This window comes from Trachypithecus francoisi, unplaced genomic scaffold (assembly GCF_009764315.1).
Source record: "Trachypithecus francoisi isolate TF-2019V2 unplaced genomic scaffold, Tfra_2.0 Lachesis_group13, whole genome shotgun sequence".
NCBI classification, from domain to species: Eukaryota; Metazoa; Chordata; class Mammalia; order Primates; family Cercopithecidae; genus Trachypithecus; species Trachypithecus francoisi.
In genome coordinates, this window is record NW_022681458.1 from 128,323,910 (window position 1) to 128,347,173 (window position 23,264).

At 46.3% G+C, this 23,264-nt stretch overlaps 1 protein-coding gene across 5 annotated transcripts in view; it reads left to right on the top strand.

Annotated features, from left to right (window-relative positions):
• The first annotated feature begins 208 nt into the window (after window positions 1-208).
• The window catches only part of MYO7B (myosin VIIB), a 103,161-nt gene continuing 80,105 nt past the window's right edge, over window positions 209-23,264 (top strand). For 4 of the 5 annotated variants that reach the window (XR_004441842.1, XM_033231868.1, XM_033231870.1 and 1 more), the window contains exons 1-2: window positions 209-324; window positions 22,969-23,009. Coding sequence is in view for 3 of the 5 variants with exons in the window: in XM_033231868.1 (XP_033087759.1) it covers window positions 22,992-23,009 (18 nt within the window). In the remaining 2 variants the exon portion in view is untranslated. Of the gene's footprint in view, window positions 325-22,968; window positions 23,010-23,036; window positions 23,130-23,264 lie in introns of those variants that run through there. The other variant, XM_033231869.1, reaches the window with a different exon arrangement.

Sequence of the window (23,264 nt, forward strand, 5' to 3'; positions counted from 1 at the left end):
CAGGTGCGCAGACTGCAAACCCTGGTGGCCTCCAGGCAGCATGCATGGCTGCTCGGCAGAAGGGGCCTGGGGTAAAGAGCAGACATCATGAGGCTCTGCCAGCTGGGGCTGAGGGAGGCGTGTGGGAGTGGAAGTACCTGGAGCCCAGGGACAAAGTCCTGTAATAAATTACGTGGGCCCAGAGTGCTCCCGGTCATTTCCTCTTGGAACCCTACCTCCTCTTCCTCTGTCCCTTACTCCCTGACACACACGGAGTCCCAGCACTGCCTCCTTTCCTGGCTCTTTCAGGGTGCCCAGGGTGGAGGGAATTCTCATCCTGACAAGGTAAGGGCGTGCTGGGGGCATGTGTCTGCCAGTGGGGAGGAGGGGTCACCTCTCCGAAGAGGGTTGCTGGGCAGGAAGTAGGTCCAAGACATAGGTCCCCTGGAAATAAGATGGAACAGGTCTGAGGGATAGAGAATGGAGAAGCCCTTCAGGAGCCTGGAAACCAGAAACCGCAGCAGGGGACTCAGTCCATCGGGCTGAAGGCAGCCCCTGGGGGGCTGAGGAGGAGGAGGGGGAGAAGCTCTCCGGCCCTCTGCTGTAGAAGGGCAAACCCCCTGCAGGAGGGGAACGGCAGGTGCCAAGGCTGCCACCCTGAAGCCTCCTCACAGCTGGAGGGCCTCACTGTGGAATCATGGGACGTCAGGGATAGCCTGGGTCCCATAATGAGCCCCTGCCAGATGTCAGCTGTGCTGTGTGTGACATCCCACTGCGTCCTCGCACCACAGTGGTGGAATTGCCTCCATTTTATGGCCACAGAGACTGACGACCATGGAAGTGAAGGTGCCCACAGGAAGAAGCAGAGCTGGATTCGACTCCAAAGCCCAGGCTCATCCGCCGTACCCCTGTACCTTGGGCAACTGACTCATCGCCTCTGGAAGGCTAGGGCCCTGGGGAGAGGCAGGACAGGCCTGGGGTGGGGTGGGGTAGTGGGGGAAGAGGTGGCTGAGGAGAGGGACTGCGCTGGGGCTCACAGGGGCTGTACCCCTTGAGCTGTCCAGGTGATGTGTGTGCCATCCCCATTTCACAGAGGACGAAACTTGAGACACAGAGATCATGAGAGCAGGCCCAGTGCAGACAGCTGGTGGGTGTGGGGCCCCCAACCCATATCCCCCAAATTCCGCGTGACGAGGCCTCCCCTTCAGGCTCCACTTTGTAACCCTGGACTTGAATTTGGTTCTAATTTTTCAGACCCCTGAACTTTGTTTAGGATTTTAGTTCAGAGATTCACACACACCCTCAATGAATCATTGTTAGGAACCCCTCAGCTAATCAGCCCTTTGGGCAGGAAGCCCACCCCATCTCCCTGGACCTGCGAGGCGCCCTGCGTCTGTCCCTCAGATGCCACTCTAAGAGAATACTCCCCAGGCGGCTGTCTTGGGGCCTGCTGCATCCACAGCTCTTCCACAGGGCTTTGTGGATGAGAAGTATGTGTTGTTATTACCTCCTGTTTTACATACATCAAAAGATAAAATTATAACAAATTTTGCTTAAAGATCTTAATTGGCTTTTATTTGCAGTTCTAGAATCAGGCAACACCCCATTCTACAGAATACAATGAATGTTCTGATGAGCCGAGCAGAGGAGTTTGGCTTTATAGACAGAACAGGGCAGAGAGAAACAGAAAACAAAAGGGGATGAGTCATTTCAAAGTTATTTTCCTTGTACACGCTAGAGCAGTGGGAACTTCCCTATCATGCCCACTGAAACTGGCCTGTCTGGGGCTCCAGCTGTTGTCTCTCTCCTAATTCTTGGAAGGTCAGATAATCTTCATTTGGGCCTGGTGCTGTGGAACTTCAGCATGAGTGACTCCATCTTGGTCTGGCCTGTTGGCCTTGTGTAGGAGCTCAGACCAAACCAATGACCTCCATACATTTTACTTAACACATGTATTTAAATGATGCTTGTGTCCCCATTCTTGGTCCACATAACAAGCTTTTCAGGGAGGAAAGCCAGAATCCTAGCACATTTTTCACAGAAGAGATCAGGAAGGGCAAAGGAGGCTGGGCATGGTGGTGACTCATGCCTGTAATCCCAGCATTTTGGGAGGCTGAAGTGGGAGGATTGCCGGAGCCCACAACATGGGGAGACTCCATCTCTACAGAGGAAGAGGAATAGGAGGAAGAAGAAGAGAAGGAGAAGGAGAAGGAGAAGGAGAAGAAGAAGAGAAGAAGAAGAAGAAGAAGAAGAAGAAGAAGAAGAAGAAGAAGAAGAAGAAGAAGAAGAAATAGGAGGAGAAGGAGAAGTAGGAGGAGGAGAAGGAGGAGTAGGAGGAGGAGGAGAAGGAAGGACTTGACCAAGGCCACTGGACTGTGAGCTCCTTGAGAGCCTGAGCTGTGTTTCCTTGTCTTTTTTTCCATCTCCTGCACGTGCCAGGCCTCAGCAGAGAATGGACACTTGGCACGAGCTGAATGAATGAATGGAGTAGCTAGCGGCAGAAGACGAGCTCAGAATGAAGTCAAGTGTTCAAATCCAGCATTATTGTAGATTCTGTTGCCTGCCTTTCCAGCAGTGTGTAGTGTGATCCTTCACTGCCAGCTGGGGAGGCGAGGCTGCAAAGGAAAAGTGACCCATGTACACCAGAGGCACAGACCTCTGGCACTGAGTGGTCAGAGGAGGCAGTCCTGGGGCTGAGGACAGGTAGGGGTGGAAAGGGATGCAGCAGGCTGTGAGGGGAGGATGGCGTGAGGATGAGGGTGGGGAACGGGGGATGTTCCAGGTGGAGGAAGTGGCGTCTGCAAAGACACAGAGCAAAGGAAGTACCAGTAAGGCTTGGGTGCTGTTGGCGCTTAGCAGGGATGAAATACAGTTGAGGGGAGTGTTAAGATATGCTGTAGAATGTTCCATGATGATAGAAATGTTCTCTTTTGCACTGTCCAAAACAGTAGTCACTAGCCACAAGTGGCTGTTAAGCACTTGAAGTGTGGCTAGTGCAACTGAAGGTCTGTTTTTGTTTTTTGTTTTTTGTTTTTTTTTTTTTTTTTTGAGACGGAGTCTCGCTCTGTCGCCCAGGCTGGAGTGCAATGGCCGGATCTCAGCTCACTGCAAGCTCGCCTCCCGGGTTCACGCCATTCTCCTGCCTCAGCCTCCCGAGTAGCTGGGACTACAGGCGCCGCCACCTCGCCCGCTAGTTTTTTGTATTTTTTAGTAGAGACGGGGTTTCACCGTGTTAGCCAGGATGGTCTCGATCTCCTGACTCGTGATCCGCCCGTCTCGGCCTCCCAAAGTGTTGGGATTACAGGCTTGAGCCACCGCGCCCGGCCGTTTTTTTTTTTTTTGAGATGGAGTCTCGCTCTGTCACCCGGGCTGGAGTGCAGTGGCCGGATCTCAGCTCACTGTAAGCTCTGCCTCCTGGGTTTACGCCATTCTCCTGCCTCAGCCTCCCGAGTAGCTGGGACTACAGACGCCCGCCACCTCGCCCGGCTAGTTTTTTGTATTTTTTAGTAGAGACGGGGTTTCACCGTGTTAGCCAGGATGGTCTCAATCTCCTGAGCTCGTGATCTGCCAGTCTCGGCCTCCCAAAGTGCTGGGATTACAGGTGTGAGCCACCGCACCGGGCCCAAGGGTCTGAATTTTTAATTCAGCTAATTTAAATATAAATAGCCACATGTGGCTAGTGGCTACCATATTGCACAGTGCAACCTAGAGGGTCTTGCTCATCAGGCTAAGAGAGAGGTGAAGTGGAATAAGCAAACACTTTGGAGCCAAACATTTGCAGATTCAAATCTTCTTTTATTTTTTTTGAAATGGACTCTGGCTTTGTTGCCCAGACTAGAGGGCAATGGCATGATCTTGTCTCACTGCAACCTCTGCCTCCCAGGTTCAAGCAATTCTTCTGCCTCAGCCTCCCGAGTAGCTGGGATTACAGGTGTCCACCACCATGCCCAGCTAATATTTGTATTTTTGTAGAGATGGGGTTCCACCATGTTGACCAGGCTGGTCTTGAACTCCTGACCTCAGGTGATCCGCCTGCCTTGGCCTCCTAAAGTGCTGGGATTACAGGCATGAGCCACTGCACCTGGCCCTACAGAAATCTTCAGTCAAGAAATCGTGACTCAGTCACCTACCAAATGTGGGACCTTAAGCCTCAGTTCCCTCACCTGTCAAAGGAAGTAGTGTCACTCACCTTACAGGGTTGTTTTACAGATCAGACTAATGAGCAGGTGCTGGGAAACTTTCAGCACAGTGTCTTTCTGGGCTCCTGCTCTGTTCTGGGGGCTGGGGACAGAGTACTGAGGTCATGAAAAGGAACCACAGTGCAGCGGTTCATGCACAAGTATATCTATCCATTCCTCTTTCATCCATCCCCTGCCTTATTGAAATACTAAACAAAACAGAGTGATAGGAGGCAGCTTACTGTATACCTATAATACAACAGAATCAAAAATAAAATAAGAAGCTGGGACATAGGGAAATGAAGATAGGAAAATACACTGCAGCTGGGAAAAGGTTAGTAAACAAAATGTACAGCAGAAAATCCCATATATTTGCTAGGCATAGACACGAAATTTGTTCTGAACTTCCAGATAGTCACACACAAAACTATACAGTAAAGACTACTAATGTTCTCAAGTTAGGCACAAGCCAGTTTCCAAGGGGAAGACCAGCTTTCCTGATTGCAATGTCATGAAGGGGATAAAAAGGAGAAAATGACATTGGCTGTAGCAGTAAATTCAGGAGCGTTTTTAAAGAGCTATTTGTAGGAAAGGAAGGAAGATTTCTCAAGGACCATCTCTACATGAGGGAGGGCACCTCACAGGCTATCTCTACATGAAGGGGGCTTCTCAAAGACTATCATAAAAAGGAATGAGTAAGGACTTCCTCGAGGGCTATTTTTTGGTTGTTTGTTTGCTTTTTAAAAAAATCAATAGTTTTTAAGGTACAGGTGTTTTTTGGTTACATGGATAAGTTCTTTAGTGGTGATTTGTGAGATTTTGGTGCACTCATCACCACAGCAGTGTACATTGCACTCAATGTGTGGTCTTTCATTGCTCACCCCACTCCAGCCTTCCCCCTCTCTAAGTCCCCAAAGTCCATTGTATCATTCTTTTTTTTTTTTTTTTTTTTTTTTTTTTTTTTTTTTGAGACGGAGTCTCGCTCTGTCGCCCAGGCTAGAGTGCTGTGGCCGGATCTCAGCTCACTGCAAGCTCCGCCTCCCGGGTTCCCGCCATTCTCCTGCCTCAGCCTCCCGAGTAGCTGGGACTACAGGCGCCCGCCACCTCGCCCAGCTAATTTTTTATATTTTTTAGTAGAGACGGGGTTTCACCGTGTTAGCCAGGATGGTCTCGATCTCCTGACCTCGTGATCCGCCCGTCTCGGCCTCCCAAAGTGCTGGGATTACAGGCTTGAGCCACCGCGCCCGGCCCATTGTATCATTCTTATGCCTTTGCAGCCTCATAGCTTAGCTCCCACTTGTAAGTGAGAACATACGATATTTGGCTTTCCATTCCTGAGTTACCTCACTCAGAATAGTGGCCTCCAGCTCCATCCAAGTAGCTGCCCAAGACATGATTTCGTTGCGTTTGTGGCCGAGTAGTATTCCATCCTGTGTGTATACCAGATTTTCTTTATCCACTTGTGAGTTGATTGACACTTAGGTTACTTCCATATCCTTGCAATGGTGAATTGTGCTGTTATAAACATGCATGTGCAAGTGTCTCTCTCTTTTTTTTTTTTTTTTTTGAGATGGAGTCTCACTCTGTCGCCCAGGCTGTAGTGCAGTGGCATGATCTTTGCTCACTGCAACCTCCGCTTCCTGGATTCAAACGATTCTCCCGTCTCAGCCTCCCGAGTAGCTGGGATTACAGACGCCCACCACCACACTCAGCGAATTTTTGTATTTTCAGTAGAGACAGGGTTTCACCTTGTTGGCCAGGCTGGTCTCGAACTGCTGATCTCGTGATCCACCCGCCTCGGCCTCCCAAAGTGTTGGGATTACAGGCGTGAGCCATCGTGCCCGGTCACAAGTGTCTTTTTCGTATAATGACTTATTTTCGTTTGGGTAGATACCCAGCAGTGGGATTGCTGGATCAAACAGTACGTTTAATTGTTTAATTGTAGTTCTTTAAGGAATATCCCTACTGTTCTCCATAGTGGTTGTGCTAGTCTACATTCCCACCAGCGGTGTGAAACTATTCCTCAAGGGCTATTTCTAGAATTAAGGGGGGCGTCCAATGAGCTTTTGCTCTATCTGATGAAGTGGGGCCTCTCAAGGGATAGCTCTAGAATAAAGCAGGATTTCTCAAGGACTATCCTACAGATGAATGAGGGTTTTCAAAGGCTATCTCTACAGTAGAGGAAAGTTTCTCCAGGCCTACCTCTAAAACGAGGGAGAGCTTTTGAAAAGGCACTTACACAGTGAACGGGGGCTTCTGCAGAGCTACATCTACATGAAGGAGGGTGTTTCAAGGGCTGTCTCTGTAATGAAGAATAATTTCTCAAGGGTTATCTCTCTATAGGAAAGGGGGTTCTCACAGGCTAGCTCTACAACTTAGGAATTTTTCTCAGGTGCTAGCTCTAAAATGAAGGAGGGCTTTTCATAGGTCATATCTATAATGTGGGATATCTCTCTCTACTGTGAATGACATCATCTCCAGGGCTATCTCCACAGTGAAGGGAGCATCTCCTGGGCTGTCTCCACAGTGAAGGGAGCTTCTCCTGGGCTGACTCCACAGTGAAGGGAGCTTCTCCTGAGCCACCTCCATGGTGAAGGAGGCGTCTCTGTGGCTGACTCCTTGGTGAAAGGGGTATCTCCAGGGCTGTTCCCACAGTGAATGTCATCTTCTTGATGCTGTATCCATAGTGAAGGAGGCATCTCGGGAGCTGTCTCTCCTATGCTGTCTCCAGGTAGACTGACAGCATAGCATAAAGGTGCAGCTTAGGATGAACTGCCTCTGAATAAGTGTAAGCCAAGCATTTTAGTGCAAAGCAGTAAACGTCATTACCAAGTGCTGTACAGGATCCACTGGTAGCAGAGGGTGTCAGACTTCAGTTCTGATTGAGGGGAACAGCATCAAGGAGTCTGAAGGAAACAGCTGAACCAGGTCTAAAACTGCAGGCTGGACTAGAAGCTAAACAGGCCGACACTCACCCGTACCTACACAGGAGCCATACGGCACCTGAGCCCAGTTGTGTGTGTCAGATGTGTGTACGTGGTGGGGAGGGATAAACTTAGTCAAATTTGCTCATCTTGTGATGCTGCAGAGGACAGGCAGGGTCTTTGCCAAATCCCCAGCCCCACTTTTCCCCTCTGGATGAGGAGCAGAGCCCTTCTGGGAGGAGAGATTCTCCTAGAAGAGGTTCTTCTCCAGGGCACCCTGCCTTCACTGACTTTCCCAGGAAGGGCTGAGCCAGGCTCTCTGGAACAGGGTCTCTTCCCTGGGCTGCCCTGCCATCGCTGACTGCCTCCTGAGGAAGCTGGGTTTCTCTAGCCACATTGTTACATGTTGTAGGATATTTGGCAGTGGGGTGGCTGGGCCCTGTGCCCACTGGGAGAGGACAGGATGGAGGACTGGAGTTTCACATTCTTACCCCGGGCTTGCCTGGGCAGAAGAGGAGGGAGCCCGAATGGTGATCCAGGAGCACTGCATCTCTAGGCCAGAGAAGATCTCTCGGGGACATATACCTCCGGCACTGTCAGTCACGTGGTATTCGTGGGAAGGGTATCTCGTGGACATTACCCTGAATGCTGAGTTGTCCTGTGGGTGTTAGACTCCCTTCCAGAAGAGGGGCATGACCTTCTTCATGCGGAGCCCTGGGCTGTGGAGACAGGCTGGAGGAGGGCAATGGAGGGGACTTGAAATCTAGACTCAGGAGCCTTTTTCTCTAGCATGCACTGATAACCCCAGCACCACTGACAGTGGGGCTGCCCCCGCTTTCAGCTCCTCCTGTTCCTCCCTGGCAGCTGTGTGGGGGCCCTTTCTGTTGGGCTCTCCCCTCTCCCATGGTGGCTCCCCACTGAGCTTAGCAGCCGGGCTGTGCAGATGGTCATCACTGTCTGGGCAGGGATGGAAGCTCAGATATCCCAGACATCCCCTGTTGACAGTAAAATAAATAACAAATGCAATCTATGGATAAGGAAAAGCCAGACATGATAGAAAGGAGCCATGTGTGAAGTAAAAGTCTCTTCCCTCCTTCCACTCTCCACCCCAATAAATTACAGTTAACAGTTTAATATAATAACCTCCCCAGAGTATTTCTCTCCATCTCTCTTTTCTCTATATATGTATATACATATCCTCTCTCTCTCTATATATATATACATATATATATTTCTCTCTCTCTATATATATATATATATTTTTTTTTTTTTTTTTTTTTTTGAGACCGAGTTCACTCTGTTGCCCAGGCTGGAGTGCAGTGGCCAGATCTCAGCTCACTGCAAGCTCCGCCTCCCAGGTTCACACCATTCTCCTGCCTCAGCCTCCCGAGTGGCTGGGACTACAGGCACCCGCCACCATGCCCAGCTAATTTTTGTATTTTTAGTAGAGATGGGGTTTCACCGTGTTAGCCAGGATGGTCTCAATCTCCTGACCTGTGATCCGCCTGCTTCAGTCTCCCAAAGTGCTGGGATTACAGGCATGAGCCACCGCGCCCGGCCCTAACTACACTTTTTAAAGAGCTGTGTGGTATTCTACCCAAAGGTTGAACTTGAATCCAGCAGACCTCTGTTGTTGGACAATTGGTGGTTTGTTGAGTTTTTGTTTCCATTTTTTGCTATTACCATCAATGCCTGTACATCTACCTTGATGAACTTTTACAAGTATATTTGCAGGATATGTTGCTAATAGTGGGATTGTATGGACAAAAGGTGTTTAAATTTTTGATAGATGTTATCAAATTATCTTCTACAAATGGTGGCACCAGTTTACCCTTTGCCACAGTGCATGGGCAGGCAGGGTCATCTCTGAGGCCACACACAGCAGCGGGCCTCCTGGGTGGGCCCACTGTGCTGCTGAGGGGCCCCCTCCTTCCTCAGGCTCCCATCCTGGGTGAGCAGCCGCACACTGGGATGAGATCAGACCCTTCCGTTGGGGGACATTGGGAAGTTACTTAGCCTCGAGCGGCCTCAGATCTCTGAGAGACAAGTTGGGGAAAATGAAATAACTTGGGTGAAGCACTGCCCCGCAGCATAGAACGAGGCTCTGCTGGGAGCAGCAACCCTTTCTTTTCCTCTCCTCCTGCCCAGGACCTTGTCTGGCCTGGTGGTTGGGTGCACAGGCTCTGCCACAGCCCTGTCACCACTGATGCCAAGGCTCAGTTTTTCCAAATACGGATGAGTATGGGAAATAATCATACGTGCCTCATGGGCTTATTGTGCAATGGAAGGGGCATTGTGTGTGGCGCTCTTGGCCCAGTAAATGCCCAGTAAGTGCTGCGCTTGTAATGATACCAGGACAACTCAGCCTGTGAATCCTTGGACTCTGGCAGGCGCCCTCCCCAAGGCTGACCATTTATAGTGACCTTTCTGGGGCCCAACTGGAGCCCGCTGACCAGCCTGGGCGAGCCCCAAATTCAGGGCGTTCAGCCCAGATCCAGACTCTGGTGACTTTGCCTCCTTTGGGTGGCGGCCCTTCCAACCTGTGTTTTTGAGTGATGGCTTCCGTGCCAGGCACTCTCAGCTCTGGGGAGTAGGGAATAGGCAGCCAGCTGGTGGCATAGGAGAACTTCTAAGTCTTACTCATCCCTCACCCAGCCCCCGATGTCCTTTCTGCCTGAAGAACACTCAGACCCCTTTGGTGGGAAAAGTTCTGTCAGTCCTTCAGTGTCAGTGCCCCTTCTCACCTGGTATCCCATACGCCAGAGTCTCAGTGTTAGTTTTGCTTCTTGGACCCCTGGTTCCTCATCTGTGAGGTGTGATGTCTCCATGGACAGCACAGGGTTGCTGTGAGGCTCAAATGAGAGAACCTGTGGAAAGTGCCCTGCACACAACTTGGCACTTAGTTGCCTGCCCACTCCAGCCCCATCCTGGTCCAGCAATTCTTTAATCTTCCCTTCACCTCCACCTCCCCACTTGCCTTTCAGCATATTCTTACTCAGTCTACCCATACTCCAGTTCAGTGGCACCACAGAAATGCATGTTAGTGGTGTGGCTTCAGACCCACAGCAGCTTTGAGGAGGGCTTTCAGAACTAGCAGTTTACCCTTGTCTTCTCAGGTGAAGGTCACCCCCATTCTGGTCCCTGAGATTAGGTAGGGCACTGATCCCCATAAGCTCAGTCACACTGACCTGCCTCAGGGCTTGACAAAGGGAACTCAACTAAAAAGTCATCCCATTCCCAAGGGGCAGAAACTTTCAAGCACACCAGCGCTTCCTGTAAGGGGCAATGCCTCACCTGTTTTCCTGGAGTCATCCATCCATCCATCCATCCATCCATCCACCAATTCATTCATCTGTTTGTTCATTCATCTATTCATCCACCAATCTATCCACCCATTCACTTACCCAATCCAACCAGTAATCCATCCACCATCCATCTATCCACCCACCCACCCATTCATCCACTTATTCAACCACTAATCCATTCATCCATCCATCCACCAATCTATTCATCCATTAATCCATCAGTGGATCCATCCATCCAACTCCCATACTTCTACCTATTCATCTACTAATCCATCCATCTATTCAGCCATCCACCTATCCATCCACCAACCCATCCATCCATTTACCTATCCACCCATCCATCAGCCCATCCTTCCACCTACCCACTCATCCATCCACTCATTCCATTCATCTGTCCACTCATCTATCCATGTACCCAGCAAGCATGTCCTGAGCCCTGACTAGTATGAGTAAGGCACTGTCCAGCTCTCAAATTTCTCACAGGCGTGGGAGAGACACACACTGTGACACATAAAAACAGGGATAAGTGCTGAGGTTGAAAATTGCAGCCTCTGCACGTGAGGATGTCTGTGCCTGTGTGTGTGTACATGCATGCATGCATGCTAACATACATGCTGTGTGTGTGTTCCAAATTCATATCAGATCAAGTAGAGAGACATTGAGGTAAAAGAGAACATGGGGTGTTTCGGGAACTGCATGATATTCAGTGCATCCTGGGGGAAGAGATAAGATACAAGGCAGGCTATGATGCTGAACATCCTTGAATGTCATAAAGATAGGCACATTCTTAGCTGTGGGAGGCATGACATGGCCAACTTTTGCATCTTCTAAAGATTACTTGATTGGTGTGATGGAGGGTGATTTTTCTGAGAGTCCAGAAGCAGCAGGGCCACCTGGGATGCTTCCATCCTCCCAAGTGAAGGATGACAGGAGACTAAAGGATGGCAGGAAGGAGAGTGCCTCAAGTTTTTTCTTCCTTTCAATGTCTTACCTCATTTTGGCATTAGAGTAACGCTGGCCTCATAGAATGAGTTAGAAAGCATTTCCTCTGCTTCTGTTTCCTGGAAGATACTATGGAGAATTAGGCTCATTCCTTCCTTAAATGCTTGGTAGAATTACCAGTGAAACCATCCACTAGAAAGGAATAACAGAAAGATATTCCACTTACCCACTCATCCATCCACTCATCCCATTGATCTGTCTACTCATCCATCCATTTACTCAGCAAGCATGTCCTGAGCCCTGACTAGTATGAGTAAGGCACTGTCCAGCTCTCAAATTTCTCACAGGTGTGGGAGAGACACACACTAGAACACATAAAAACAGGGATAAATACTGAGGTTGAAAATTGCAGCCTCTGCATGTGATGATGTCAAAAAAGGTGCTTCCTTTTTTGAAAGGTTGCCAGTCATTGATTCAATTTCTCTAATAGATATAGAATTTTCAGATTATCTATTTCCCTTTGCATGAGTTTTGGTAGTTTTCATTTTTCAAGGAATTTGTCCATTTCATCTAAGTTGCCGAATGTGTTGTTCATAATATGTCTTTACTATCCTTTTAATGTCCATGGGATCAGAGTGATGTCTCCTCTTTTATTTCCAATAGTAGTTAATTTGTGTCTTCTCTTTGCTTTGCTTGGTGAGCCTGACAGAAGTTTATCAATTTTATTGATGTTTTCTAAGAACCAGCTTTTGGTTTCATTGAATTTTCTCTTTTTGTTTCCTGTTTTCAATGTCATTGATTTCTGTTCTAATTTTTATTTTTTATTTTCTTCTTCTTACTTTAGGATGATATTGTTCTTCTTTCTCTAGTTTCCTAAGGTGGAAGCTTAGATTATTGATTTTCGATTTTTCTCTTCTGTTTTTTATTTTGAGATGGAGTCTAGCTCTGTCACCCAGGCTGGAGTGCAGTGGTGGATCTCAGCTCACTGCCACCTCCATCTCCCAGGTTCAAGTGATTCTCCTGCCTCAGCCTCCCAAGTAGCTAGGATTACAGGCATGTGCCACCAAGCCTAGCTGATTTTTGTATTTTTAGTAGAGACAGGGTTTCACCATATTGGCCAGGCTGGTCTCGAACTCCTGACCTCATGATCCACCTGCCTCAGCCTCCCAAAGTGCTGGGATTACAGGTGTGAGCCGCCATGCCTGGCCTCTAGAGTTTTCTTCTATGCATTCAGCACTATAAATTTACCTTAAGTACTTATTTCATTGGATTCCACAGATTTTGATGTGATGTTTTCATTTTCATTTAGTTTTACATTTTTCTTGGGACTTATCTGACCCATGTGTTATTTAGACATATGTTTCCTAATCTCTAAACATTTTGAGATTTTCTAGTTATCTTTCTGTTATTGCTTTCTAGTTTAATTCCACTGTGGTCTGAGAATATACTTTGCATGTATTTTGACACTCTCTTGTCAGGTGCACTCATGTTAATAATTGTCACGTCTTCTTGATAATGTATCCCTTTATCATATATAATATTTCTCTTTATTCCTCATAATCTTCCTTGACCTGAAGTCTGCTCTAAAACTAGTATAGCTACTCTGACTCTCCCTTTCTTTCTTTCTTTCTTTCTTTCTTTCTTTCTTTCTTTCTCTCTCTCTCTTTCTTTCTTTCTTTTTCTTTCTTTCTTTCTTCCTCATACAAAACACTGATGTATCTAGCTCTATTTTGATTGGTATAAGCAACCTAATACTAACCCAACCCTTTCTTTTAACTATTTCTCCAACCCTTTACTTTTAATTTATCTGTGTCTTTAAAAAATAATTTCAACTGATATTTTTATTAGGGAGCACATGTACAGGTTTGTTACATGGGTACATTGCATGATGCTGAGGTAGAAATGATCCCATCATCCAGGTAGTGAGCGTGGTACTCAATAGGTAGTCTTCACATTTAACATGGGTTTGCTCGTGGACAATGTATAATCGGGAGCCTCAAGTTTTTAAAAGACAAAATCTCCAGGTCCTAGGGATCATTTGGCTGTGAAGAATAGAAGACTCAGTGTTTCTTTCAGCAATTGTTAGTTTCATTTGCTGAGATAAAGAATGCAGGGGCAGGAGCAGGTTTGGGGATCGAAGAGATGAGGTGCTATGGTCACATTGAGTTTGATGTGCCCAGGGCATATGTGAAGGACGTGTTCAGGCAAAGAGGCCTTGATGGGTCTGGAGATCAGGGTAGGGATGAGAGTTGGAGATGCTAATTTGGGACTCAGCAGGGCTATGATCCTGGTGGCCCTGAGAGAGTGGGTACACATAAGGGGAGTGTGCAGGCGGAAAGAGAATAGAACAAGGGCTGGCAGATCAGTGGGAATTATTTGGTTCCAACAGTCGAATCCAAATGGCTTACCCCGAATAATCAAACTGCAAAAAGGCAGAGACAGGATTTCTGTGTTTTGTCTCCTTCCCTCCACGTCTGCCAATTTTATTCTGTCAAATCAGCTATTTTTAAGAAGCTAGGACCATAGCTCCTGGTACTTCTGGAATTGGATTTCATAATTTTGGCTTTAGAGAGGAAAAGCAACCCTCAACTCCCACTCAGAACATCCCAGAAAAAGCTGTGATTGGCTCTGGCTTGGACCACATGGCTGTTTGGGCTCCCAGGATTCACGAGATTCTCATCAGCAACACTATTTGAACTAGGGCAGATGTTCCCCAAAATGATATAGGAGGAAGGCATACTGGGCAGACAAAAATCACCAGCCACTCCCTTGGACACCAAGAGGTTAAGATGAGTGAAAGGGCCAGGCGCGGTGGCTCACGCCTGTAATCCCAGCACTTTGGGAGGATGAGGTGGGCAGATCACTTGAGGCCAGGAGTTCGAGACCAGTCTGGCCAACATGGAGAGACCCCATCTCTACTTAAAATACAAAAATTAGCCGGGCATAGGGGAGCATGCCCATAGTCCCAGCAATTTGGGAGGCTGAGGATCCCTTGAACCCAGATGACAGAGTGCAGTGGGCTGGCATTGCACAACTGCACTCTAGCCTGGGCAACACGGTGAGACTATAAGAAAAAAAAAAAAAAAAGCTCTAGGAGGAGATTGAGTGGTGCCCCAGAGGCAGAGGGAAAGGCAGGAAAGTGCAGCCTTGTAGGAGCAAAGGGAGATCGTCAGGAAGGCATGAAAGGTGGAGGCAGTGTTGTGGAGTGGCTGCTTCAGGCAAATTGGCTGTGGGGCAAACCCAAGGAGGAAGAGGGTATGAAAGCTGAATGGGGATGGTGAGGCCAAGAAAATGCATTTTAAGATAGACAAGACGTGAGCTTATCACCATTCAGAGGGCAAAGGACCAGGAGAGTGGGAGAGGATGAAGATGTGAGGGGAGGATAATGTACTAGTCACTCGTCACTGCAGAACAAGTTATCCCAAACGTTAACAGCTCAGAATAACAAATATTTATTATCTCACACAGGTTTTGGGGGTCAGAAATCTAAGAGCAGCTTATCTGGGTGATTCCAGCCCAGGTATCCTCACAGGGTTTGTAGTAGTTGCTTGGGTTGCCATAACCAAATACTGCAGACTGCGGATGGGGTGGCGGTGGGGCTTAAACAATAGAAAAGTATATTCTCCACTGTTCTGGAGGCTGGAAATACAAAATCAGGGAGTCAGCAGGGTTGTGTTCTTCCAAGCATCTCTCCTTGCTTTGCAGATGTGGGCACGGCCATCTGTCCTCTTGCCACCTCTTCACACGGTCTTCCCTCTGCATGTCTGTATCCTAATCTGTTCTTGACTATAAAGCTGTCGTCAGAATGTTGGCTGAGCTGTGGTGATCTGAAGCCACAACTGGGGCTGGAGGGTCCCTTCCAAGATCACATAGCTGTTAACTGGGGCCCTCAGTTCTCACAACACGGGCCTCTTCTTAGGGCTGTTTGAGTATCCTCACAACCTCCAGGCTCCCCAGGCCTCTACTCCATTCCTTCTACCTTATTCTATTTGACAAAAGCAAACCACTAAGTCTACACTCGAGGTGAGGTGAATTAGTCTCTATCTTGTGAAGGGAGATGTGTCAAAGAATTTGGGACATCCATTAAACCACTACGGTAATTGATAAAGCAAGGGCTCTAAGAGCAGAGGCTGGGGAAGGTAGGGCTGGAAGGATTTGTGTGGGCTGTCAGGGTTCCCGGCTCCTGGGCAGTCATCTAAGTCTGCAGAGGTACGGAGGAGACAGGGAGTGGCAGAGTTGGAAGCTGAATGTGGTTTCTCTCTTGTTTCAGTGAAACAGGTCAAGGCGATCTGCAGAGTGAGTGGTGGAAAGGAGCTTTGAAATAGGGATTTTGGCAGAAACAGCTGACTGGGCCTAAAGAAGGATCCCTGGACACTGCTGAAGGCCTAGTGGAGGTGCAGGCCATGAGACCACCCTACCCGTGTCTGTAAGAGGGTGGAATGCATCCCTAGCCCTGCTTAGCTCCAAGGCAGGGACTTTGCAAGGAGAGATCAAGAATCAGTTCAAGGGAAATCACAGTATTCTCAGGAGGGCGACGGACCACACGGGCGCACGTCATGTATGCTTCCTTCTGGTTCAAGTTGGCGTTTGGAAAAAAAAAAAGTGTGCTTCTTGTATTTTCTTTTCTTTGGGCCTTTTAATTATTTTTTTAATTGATGCATCATAATTGTACATATGTGTGGGGTACAGTGAGGATGTTTCAATATGTATTTTATTTTTGTATTCCATTCACAAGCGTTGATCTGACCACTTTCACTCCAAAAAGATTTCCAGGCTAGTTGGGGATGGAAATGAAGCCAGGAGGTGGGTTGGTAGACGGAGGAGACATGGAAGGACCAAGGGGTCATGATGGAATGAGAACCAGTTGCTCACGGGAGCCAGCTGGGGCCAGGGCGGGTCGTGGTGGGGAGGGACGGTGGAGGATACCGCTTCTGAAGTGGAGCAGTTCTGGGCTGTGGGAAGACCAGGCAAGCCATGGAGTGGGGGTCCCTAAGGCTGGGGGTCAGAGGAATGGACGTCTATGGTATGTGACAGGCCATGTGGGGAGTGGCAGGACCACCATGGGGGCTCCTGTGAGGCAGATCCTGGTGTCTGGAGAGGAATGATGGGACATGCCTGAAGGTCAGATGCTGTGCCGGGGAGGAGGGCTAAAGGCCAGCCAGCTCAGGACCACAGGTGGGCCTCAAACTTCCACACGGGGTGGAGAATCCAGAATCTGGAAGCAACAACGGGTGGCCAGAGGCAGGGCAATTCCCTCTGTGTCTTTTCCCACCTGCCACCCTCTCAAAGAGCTGTCTGGGAGCCGGGATTCAGTTACACAACAGGCATTCTCTGCATTTTTTATACAGGTTCTTAAACATTCCCAAAGCAGAGGATGTGGGGCAAAGAGGAGGGATTTTGGAGCTGGGGAGAAAATTCCCCTTCTTTGCTTACTAGCTGCATAGCCTCTGCAAGGTCTCAGCATTTCTCAGCTTCAATTTTCTCACCTGTAAAACAGGGACAGAAGCATTTCTTCTCAGAGCTGCCTCCGCCACTGTGCATCCTCACTCATCCATCAAAGCCATTGTCAAAGTCACATCCTCTCCAAGGCCTTCATCCGCTCTTTCGCTGGACAAGTATTGACAGATAGCTATGGCCTTACAGGATAGTTTGAATTCAGGTAATGAATTCAGGTAATGAGATGCCTCCAGATTTGTTCTTTTTGTTTAGTCTTGCTTTGGCTATGTGGGCTCTTCTTTGGTTCCATATGAATTTTAGGATTGTTTTTTCTGGTTCTGAGAAGAATGATGATGGTATTTTGATGGGAATTGCCTTGAATTTGTAAATTGCTTTTGGCAGTATGGTCATTTTCACAACGTTGATTCTACCCATCCGTGAGCATGGGATGTGTTTCCATTTGTTTGTGTTGTCTATGGTTTCTCTCAGCAATGTTTTGCAGTTTTCCTTGTAGAGGCCTTTCACTTCCTTGGTTAGGTATACACCTAAGTATTTTATTTTATTTTTTTTGCAGCTATTGTAAAAGAAGTTGAGTTCTTAATTTGATTCTCAGCTTGGTCACTTTCGGTGTATAGCAGAGCTACTGATTTGTGTATGTTAATTTTGTATCCTGAAACTTTGTTGAATTCATTTATCAGTTCTAGGAGCTTTCTGGAGGAATCATTAGGGTTTTCTAGGTATACAATCATATCGTTAGCAAACGGCAACAGTTTGACTTCCTCTTTACTGATTTGGATGCACTTTATTTCTTTCTCTTGTCTGATTGCTCTGGCTAGGGCTTCCAGTACTATGTTGAAGAGGAGTGGTACGAGTGGGAATCCTTGTCTTGATCCCATTTTCAGAGGGAATGCTTTCAACTTTTCCCCAATCGGTATTATGTTGGCTGCAGGTTTGTCATAGATGGCTTTTATTACATTGAGTTATGTCCCTTGTATGTTGATTTTGCTAAGGGTTTTCATCATAAATGGATGCTGGGTTTTGTCAAATGCTTTTTCTGCATCTATTGAGATGATCATGTAACTTTGGTTTTTAATTCTATTTATGTGGTGTATCACATTTATTTATTTATTATTTTTATTTATGTATTTATTTTGAGACGGAGTTTCACTCTTGTTGCCCAGGCTGGAGTGCAATGGTGTAATCTCAGCTCACCACAACCTCTGCCTCCTGGGTTCAAGCGATTCTCCTGCCTCAGCCTCCCAAGTAACTGGAATTACAGGCGCCCACCACCATGCCTGGCTAATTTTTTGTATTTTTAGTAGAGACGGAGTTTCACCATCTTGGCCAGGCTGGTCTTGAACTCCTGACCTCGTGACCCACTCGCCTTGGCCTCCCAAAGTGCTGGGATTGCAGGCGTGAGCCACTGCGCCCGGCCGTCTTAATGGATCTTATTTTGATCTTTTCTCTTCTTGGTTAATCTTGCTAATGGTCTATCAATTTTATTTATCTTTTCAAAGAACCAGCTTTTTGTTTCATTTATCTTCTGTGGGTTTTGTTGTTGTTGTTGCTGTTGTTTCAATTTCATTGAGTTCTGCTCTGATCTTGGTTATTTCCTTTCTTCTGCTGGGTTTGGATTTGGTTTGTTCTTGTTTCTCCAGTTCCCTGAGGTGTGACCTTAGATTTGTGCTCTTTCAGATTTTTTGATGTAGGCACTTAAGGCGATAAACTTTCCTCTCAGCATCACCTTTGCTGTATCCCAGAGGTTTTGATAGGTTGTGTCACTATTATTGCTCGGTTTGAAGAATTTTTAAATTTCTATCTTGATTTCATTGTTGACCCAATGATCATTCAGGAGCCAGTTATTTCATTTCCATGTATTTGCATGGTTTTAGAGGTTCCTTTTGGAATTGACTTCCAGGTTTATTCCACTGTGGTCTGAGAGAGTTCCTGATATAATTTCAATTTTCTTAAATTTGTTGAGGCTTGTTTTGTGGCTTATCACATGGTCTATCTTGGAGAAAGTTCACTGAGGAATAGAATGTACATACCGTGGTTTTTGGGTAGAATGTTCGTAAATACCTGTTAAGTCCATTTGTTCCAGGGTATAGTTTAAATCCATTGTTTTTTTTTTGTTGACTTCTGTCTTGATGACCTGTCTAGTGCTTGTCAGTGGCGTATTGAAGTCCTCCACTATTATTGTGTTGCTGTCTGTCTCATTTCTTAGGTTTAGTAGATAATTGTTTCATAAATTTGGGAGCTCCAGTGTTAGGTGCATATATATTTAGGATTGTGATATTTTCCTGTTGGACAAGGCCTATTATCATTATATAATATCCCTCTTTGTCTTTTTTAACTGCTGTTGCTTTAAAGTTTGTTTTGTCTGATATAAGAATAGCTACCCCTGCTCACATTTGGTGTCCATTTACATAGAATGTCTTTTTCCACCCCTTTACTTTAAGTTTATGTGAGTCCTTATGTGTCAGGTGATTTTCCTGAAGGCAGCAGATGCTCGGTTGGTGAATTCTTATCCATTCTGCCATTCTGTATCTTTTAAGTGGCACATTTAGGCCATTTACATTCAACATTAGTATTGAAACGTGAGGTATTATTCCATTCATCATGCTATTTGTTGCCTGTATACCTTTTAATTGTATTTTTGTTTTATAGGTCTTGTGAGATTCATGCTTTAAAGAGGTTCTGTTTTGATGTGTTTCCAGGATTTGTTTCAAGATTTAGAGCTTTTTAAGCAGTTCTTGTAGTGCTGGCTTGGTAGTGGCCAATTCTCTCAGCATTTGTTTGTCTGAAAAAGACTATCTTTCCTTCATTTATGAAGCTTAGTTTTGCTGGATACAAAATTCTTGGCTGATAATTGTTTCATTTAAGGAGACTGAAGATAGGGTCCCAATCCCTTCTAGCTTGTAGTGTTTCTACTGAGAAATCTGCTGTTAATCTCATAGGTTTTCCTTTATAAGCTACCTGGTGCTTTTGCCTCACAGTTCTTTTTTTTTTGAGGCAGAGTCTCACTCTGTCGCCCAGGCTGGAGTGCAGTGGCCAGATCTCAGTTCACTGCAAGCTCTGCCTCCCGGGTTTATGCCATTCTCCTGCCTCAGCCTCCCGAATAGCTGGGACTACAGGCGCCCGCCACCTTGCCTGGCTAGTTTTTTTGTATTGTTTTAGTAGAGACGAGGTTTCACCATGTTAGCCAGGATGGTCTCGATCTCCTGACTTTGTGATCTGCCCGCCTGGGCCTCCCAAAGTGCTGGGATTACAGGCTTGAGCCACCACACCCGGCCTGCCTCACAGCTCTTAAGATACTTTCCTTTGTCTTGACTTTAGATAACCAGATGACAATGTGCCTAGACGATGATCTTTATGTGATGAATTTCCCAGGTGTTCTTTCTTGTATTTGGATGTTTAGGTCTCTAGCAAGGCCAGGGAGGTTTTCCTTGATTCTTCCCCAAAAAATGTTTTCGAAAATTTTAGATTTCTCATCTTCCTCAGGAATACAAATTATTCTTAGATTTGGTTGTTTTACGTAATCCCAAACTTCTTGGAGGCTTTGTTCATTTCTTAAAATTCTTTTTTCTTTGTCTTTGTTGAATTGGGCTAATTCTGAATTGGGTTAATTCAGAGCTTGTCTTCAAACTCCGCAGTTCTTTCTTCTGCTTGTTTGATTCTATTGCTAAGACTTTCCAGAACATTTTGCATTTCTCTAAGTGTGTCCCTTGTTTCCTGAAGTTGCAATTGTTTTTTGTCTATGCTATCTGTTTCACTGAAGATTTCTCCCCTCATTTCTTGTATCGTTTTCTTGATTTCCTTAAATTGGACTTCACCTTTCTCTGGTGCCTCCTTGATTAGCTTAATAATTGACCTTCTGAATTCCTTTTCAAGTAAGTCAGGGATTTCTTCTCGGTTTGGACCCATTGCTGGTGAGCTGGTGTGATTTTTTGGGGGTGTTAAAAAACCTTATTTTGTCATATTACCAGAATTGTTTTTCTGGTTGCTTCTCATTTGGGTAGGTTACGTCAGAGGGAAGTTCTGGGACTCAAGGTTGCTATTCAGATCCTTTCGTCCCACAGGGTGTTCCCCTGATGTAGTTCTCTCCCCCTTTTGTGAGACTGGTATAAAAATAGGCATGTAGACCAATGGAACAGATGGAGAAGCCAGTGATAAACCCAGCTGTTTACAGCCAACTGATCTTCAACAAAGCAAACAAAAACATAAAGTGGGGAAATGACACCCTATTCAACAAATGGTGCTGGGATAATTGAAAAGCCACAGGTAGGAGAATGAAACTGAATCCTCATCTCTCACCTTATATAAAAATCAGCTCAAGATGGATCAAGGACTTAAATCTAAGACCTGACACTATAAAAATTCTAGAATATAACATCAGAAAAACCCTTCTAAACATTGGCTTATGCAAAGATTTCACGACCAAGAACCCAAAAACAAATGCAACAAATACGAAGATAAATAGGCGGGACTTAAACTAAAGAACTTTTGCACAGCAAAATAAACAGTCAGCAGAGCAAACAGACAACCCACAGAGTGGGAGAAAATCTTCACAAACTATGCATCTGACAAAGGACTAATATCCAGAATCCACAAGGAACTCAAACAAATTACCAAGAAAACAAACAAACAAACAATCCCATCAAAAAGTGGGCTAAGGTTATGAATAGACAATTCTCAAAAGAAGATATACGAATGTCCAACAAACAAGGAAAAATGTTCAACATCACCGATGATCAGGGAAATACAAATCAAAACTGCAATGCAACACCACCTTACTCCTGCAAGAGTGGCCATAATTAAAAAATCAAAAAATGATAGATGTTGGCATGGATGTAGTGAAAAGGGAATGCTTCTACGCTGCTGGTGGGAATGTAAACTAGTACAGCCACTGAGGAAAACAGTGTGGAGATTCCTTAAAGAACTAAACATAGAACTACCATTTGATCCATCAATCCCACTACTGGATATCTACCCAGAGGAAAAGAACTCATTATTCGAAAAAGATACTTGCACACACATGTTTATAGCAGCACTATTCACAATTGCAAAAATGTGGAACCAGCCCAAATGCCTATCAATGAACAAGTGGATAAAGAAACTATGATATCGGTATATCATATATATATAGACATATATCATATATATAGAGAGATATAGACATATATCATATATATGGCATACATATGTATGATGGAATACTACTCAGCCATAAAAGGAATGAATTAATGGCATTCACAGCAACATGGATGGGATTGGAGACCATTATTCTAAGTGAAGTAACTCAGGAATGGAAAACCAAACATCGTATGTTCTCACTTATAAGTGGGAGCTAAGCTATGAGGATGCAAAGGCATAAGAATGATACAATGGGCTTTGGGGACTCGGGGGGAAAGGGAAGGAAGGGGGTGAGGAATGAAAGACTACAAATTGGGTTCAGTGCATATTTATCTGGTGATGGGTGCACCAAAATCCCACAAATCACCGCTAAAGAACTTAGCAGTTGACCTGGTACCCACCTTGCACTGCTCAGCACAGGGAAGGGGAAGATGCCAGCACTCAGTCAGGGTAACTCAGGGTTTCCTGCTTTCGATGGGACAAGTAGGCTCGTCCTTGCTCCTCCTCCTGCTGGACCTGGCTGCCTACTTGGGCCTGGCTGCCTGCTCCTTCTAGAACCACCAGGTGCTGGGGACAGGTTTGAAAGGAGGCAGATCCGGGTTTGATTCCCAGCTGTGATACTAATTAACTGCGTGGCATTTCCTGCATTGAGTCCCATGTCTAAAGTGAGGGAACACGCACATTCTGCAGTGCTGTGAGGTTTAAAGTTGTGTCTGTAGCTCCAGTGGCTGCTTACCTGAGCACTTCCCAGGATGTGTGATGATGACTGGCTTTCATGGATATCTGACCAGATAAAATTGGGGCTTCTGGATGGCAGGGAACCACCCACTCCCTGTATCAAGCCCAGGACTGAGTATGAAATATGTCTGCAATTAAGGTGATGTAGAATGAAGCTCTTGTACTTGGGCTAGGACTGTGACTCATTCATCCATTTATTCAGCATTGTTTCTGAGCCGGGTCCCATGCCGGGACCTTAGGGTAGTGTTGGTGACCAAGCCCAGCTCCTGTGCTCCAGGGGCTCCAATCGGGGGTATGCATGGAGCTGACGTTCTGCTTTCTCTCTCCATACAGGTGTGTGGAACTGCTGACTCAGGATGTCGGGGTTCAGGCTGGTAAGAATTGTATGATTTGTTCCAGGGGTTATTGGTGTAAGTTACTCAAGGCCAAGTTGAATCGCTCCCAAGGAAAGAGAGGAAAGGCAATGAGACCCTATAGGAAAATACCAGAGACAGGTGAGTTTAGGAAACATGACAGATTCTAGCATCTAAAGAAAACAAGTTTGGTCAACCACTGGCCTGGGCAATACATGTAGTTATGTATAGTTATCCCTCACTTTCATGCAGGGCTTAACGTGTCCCTTTGTCTTG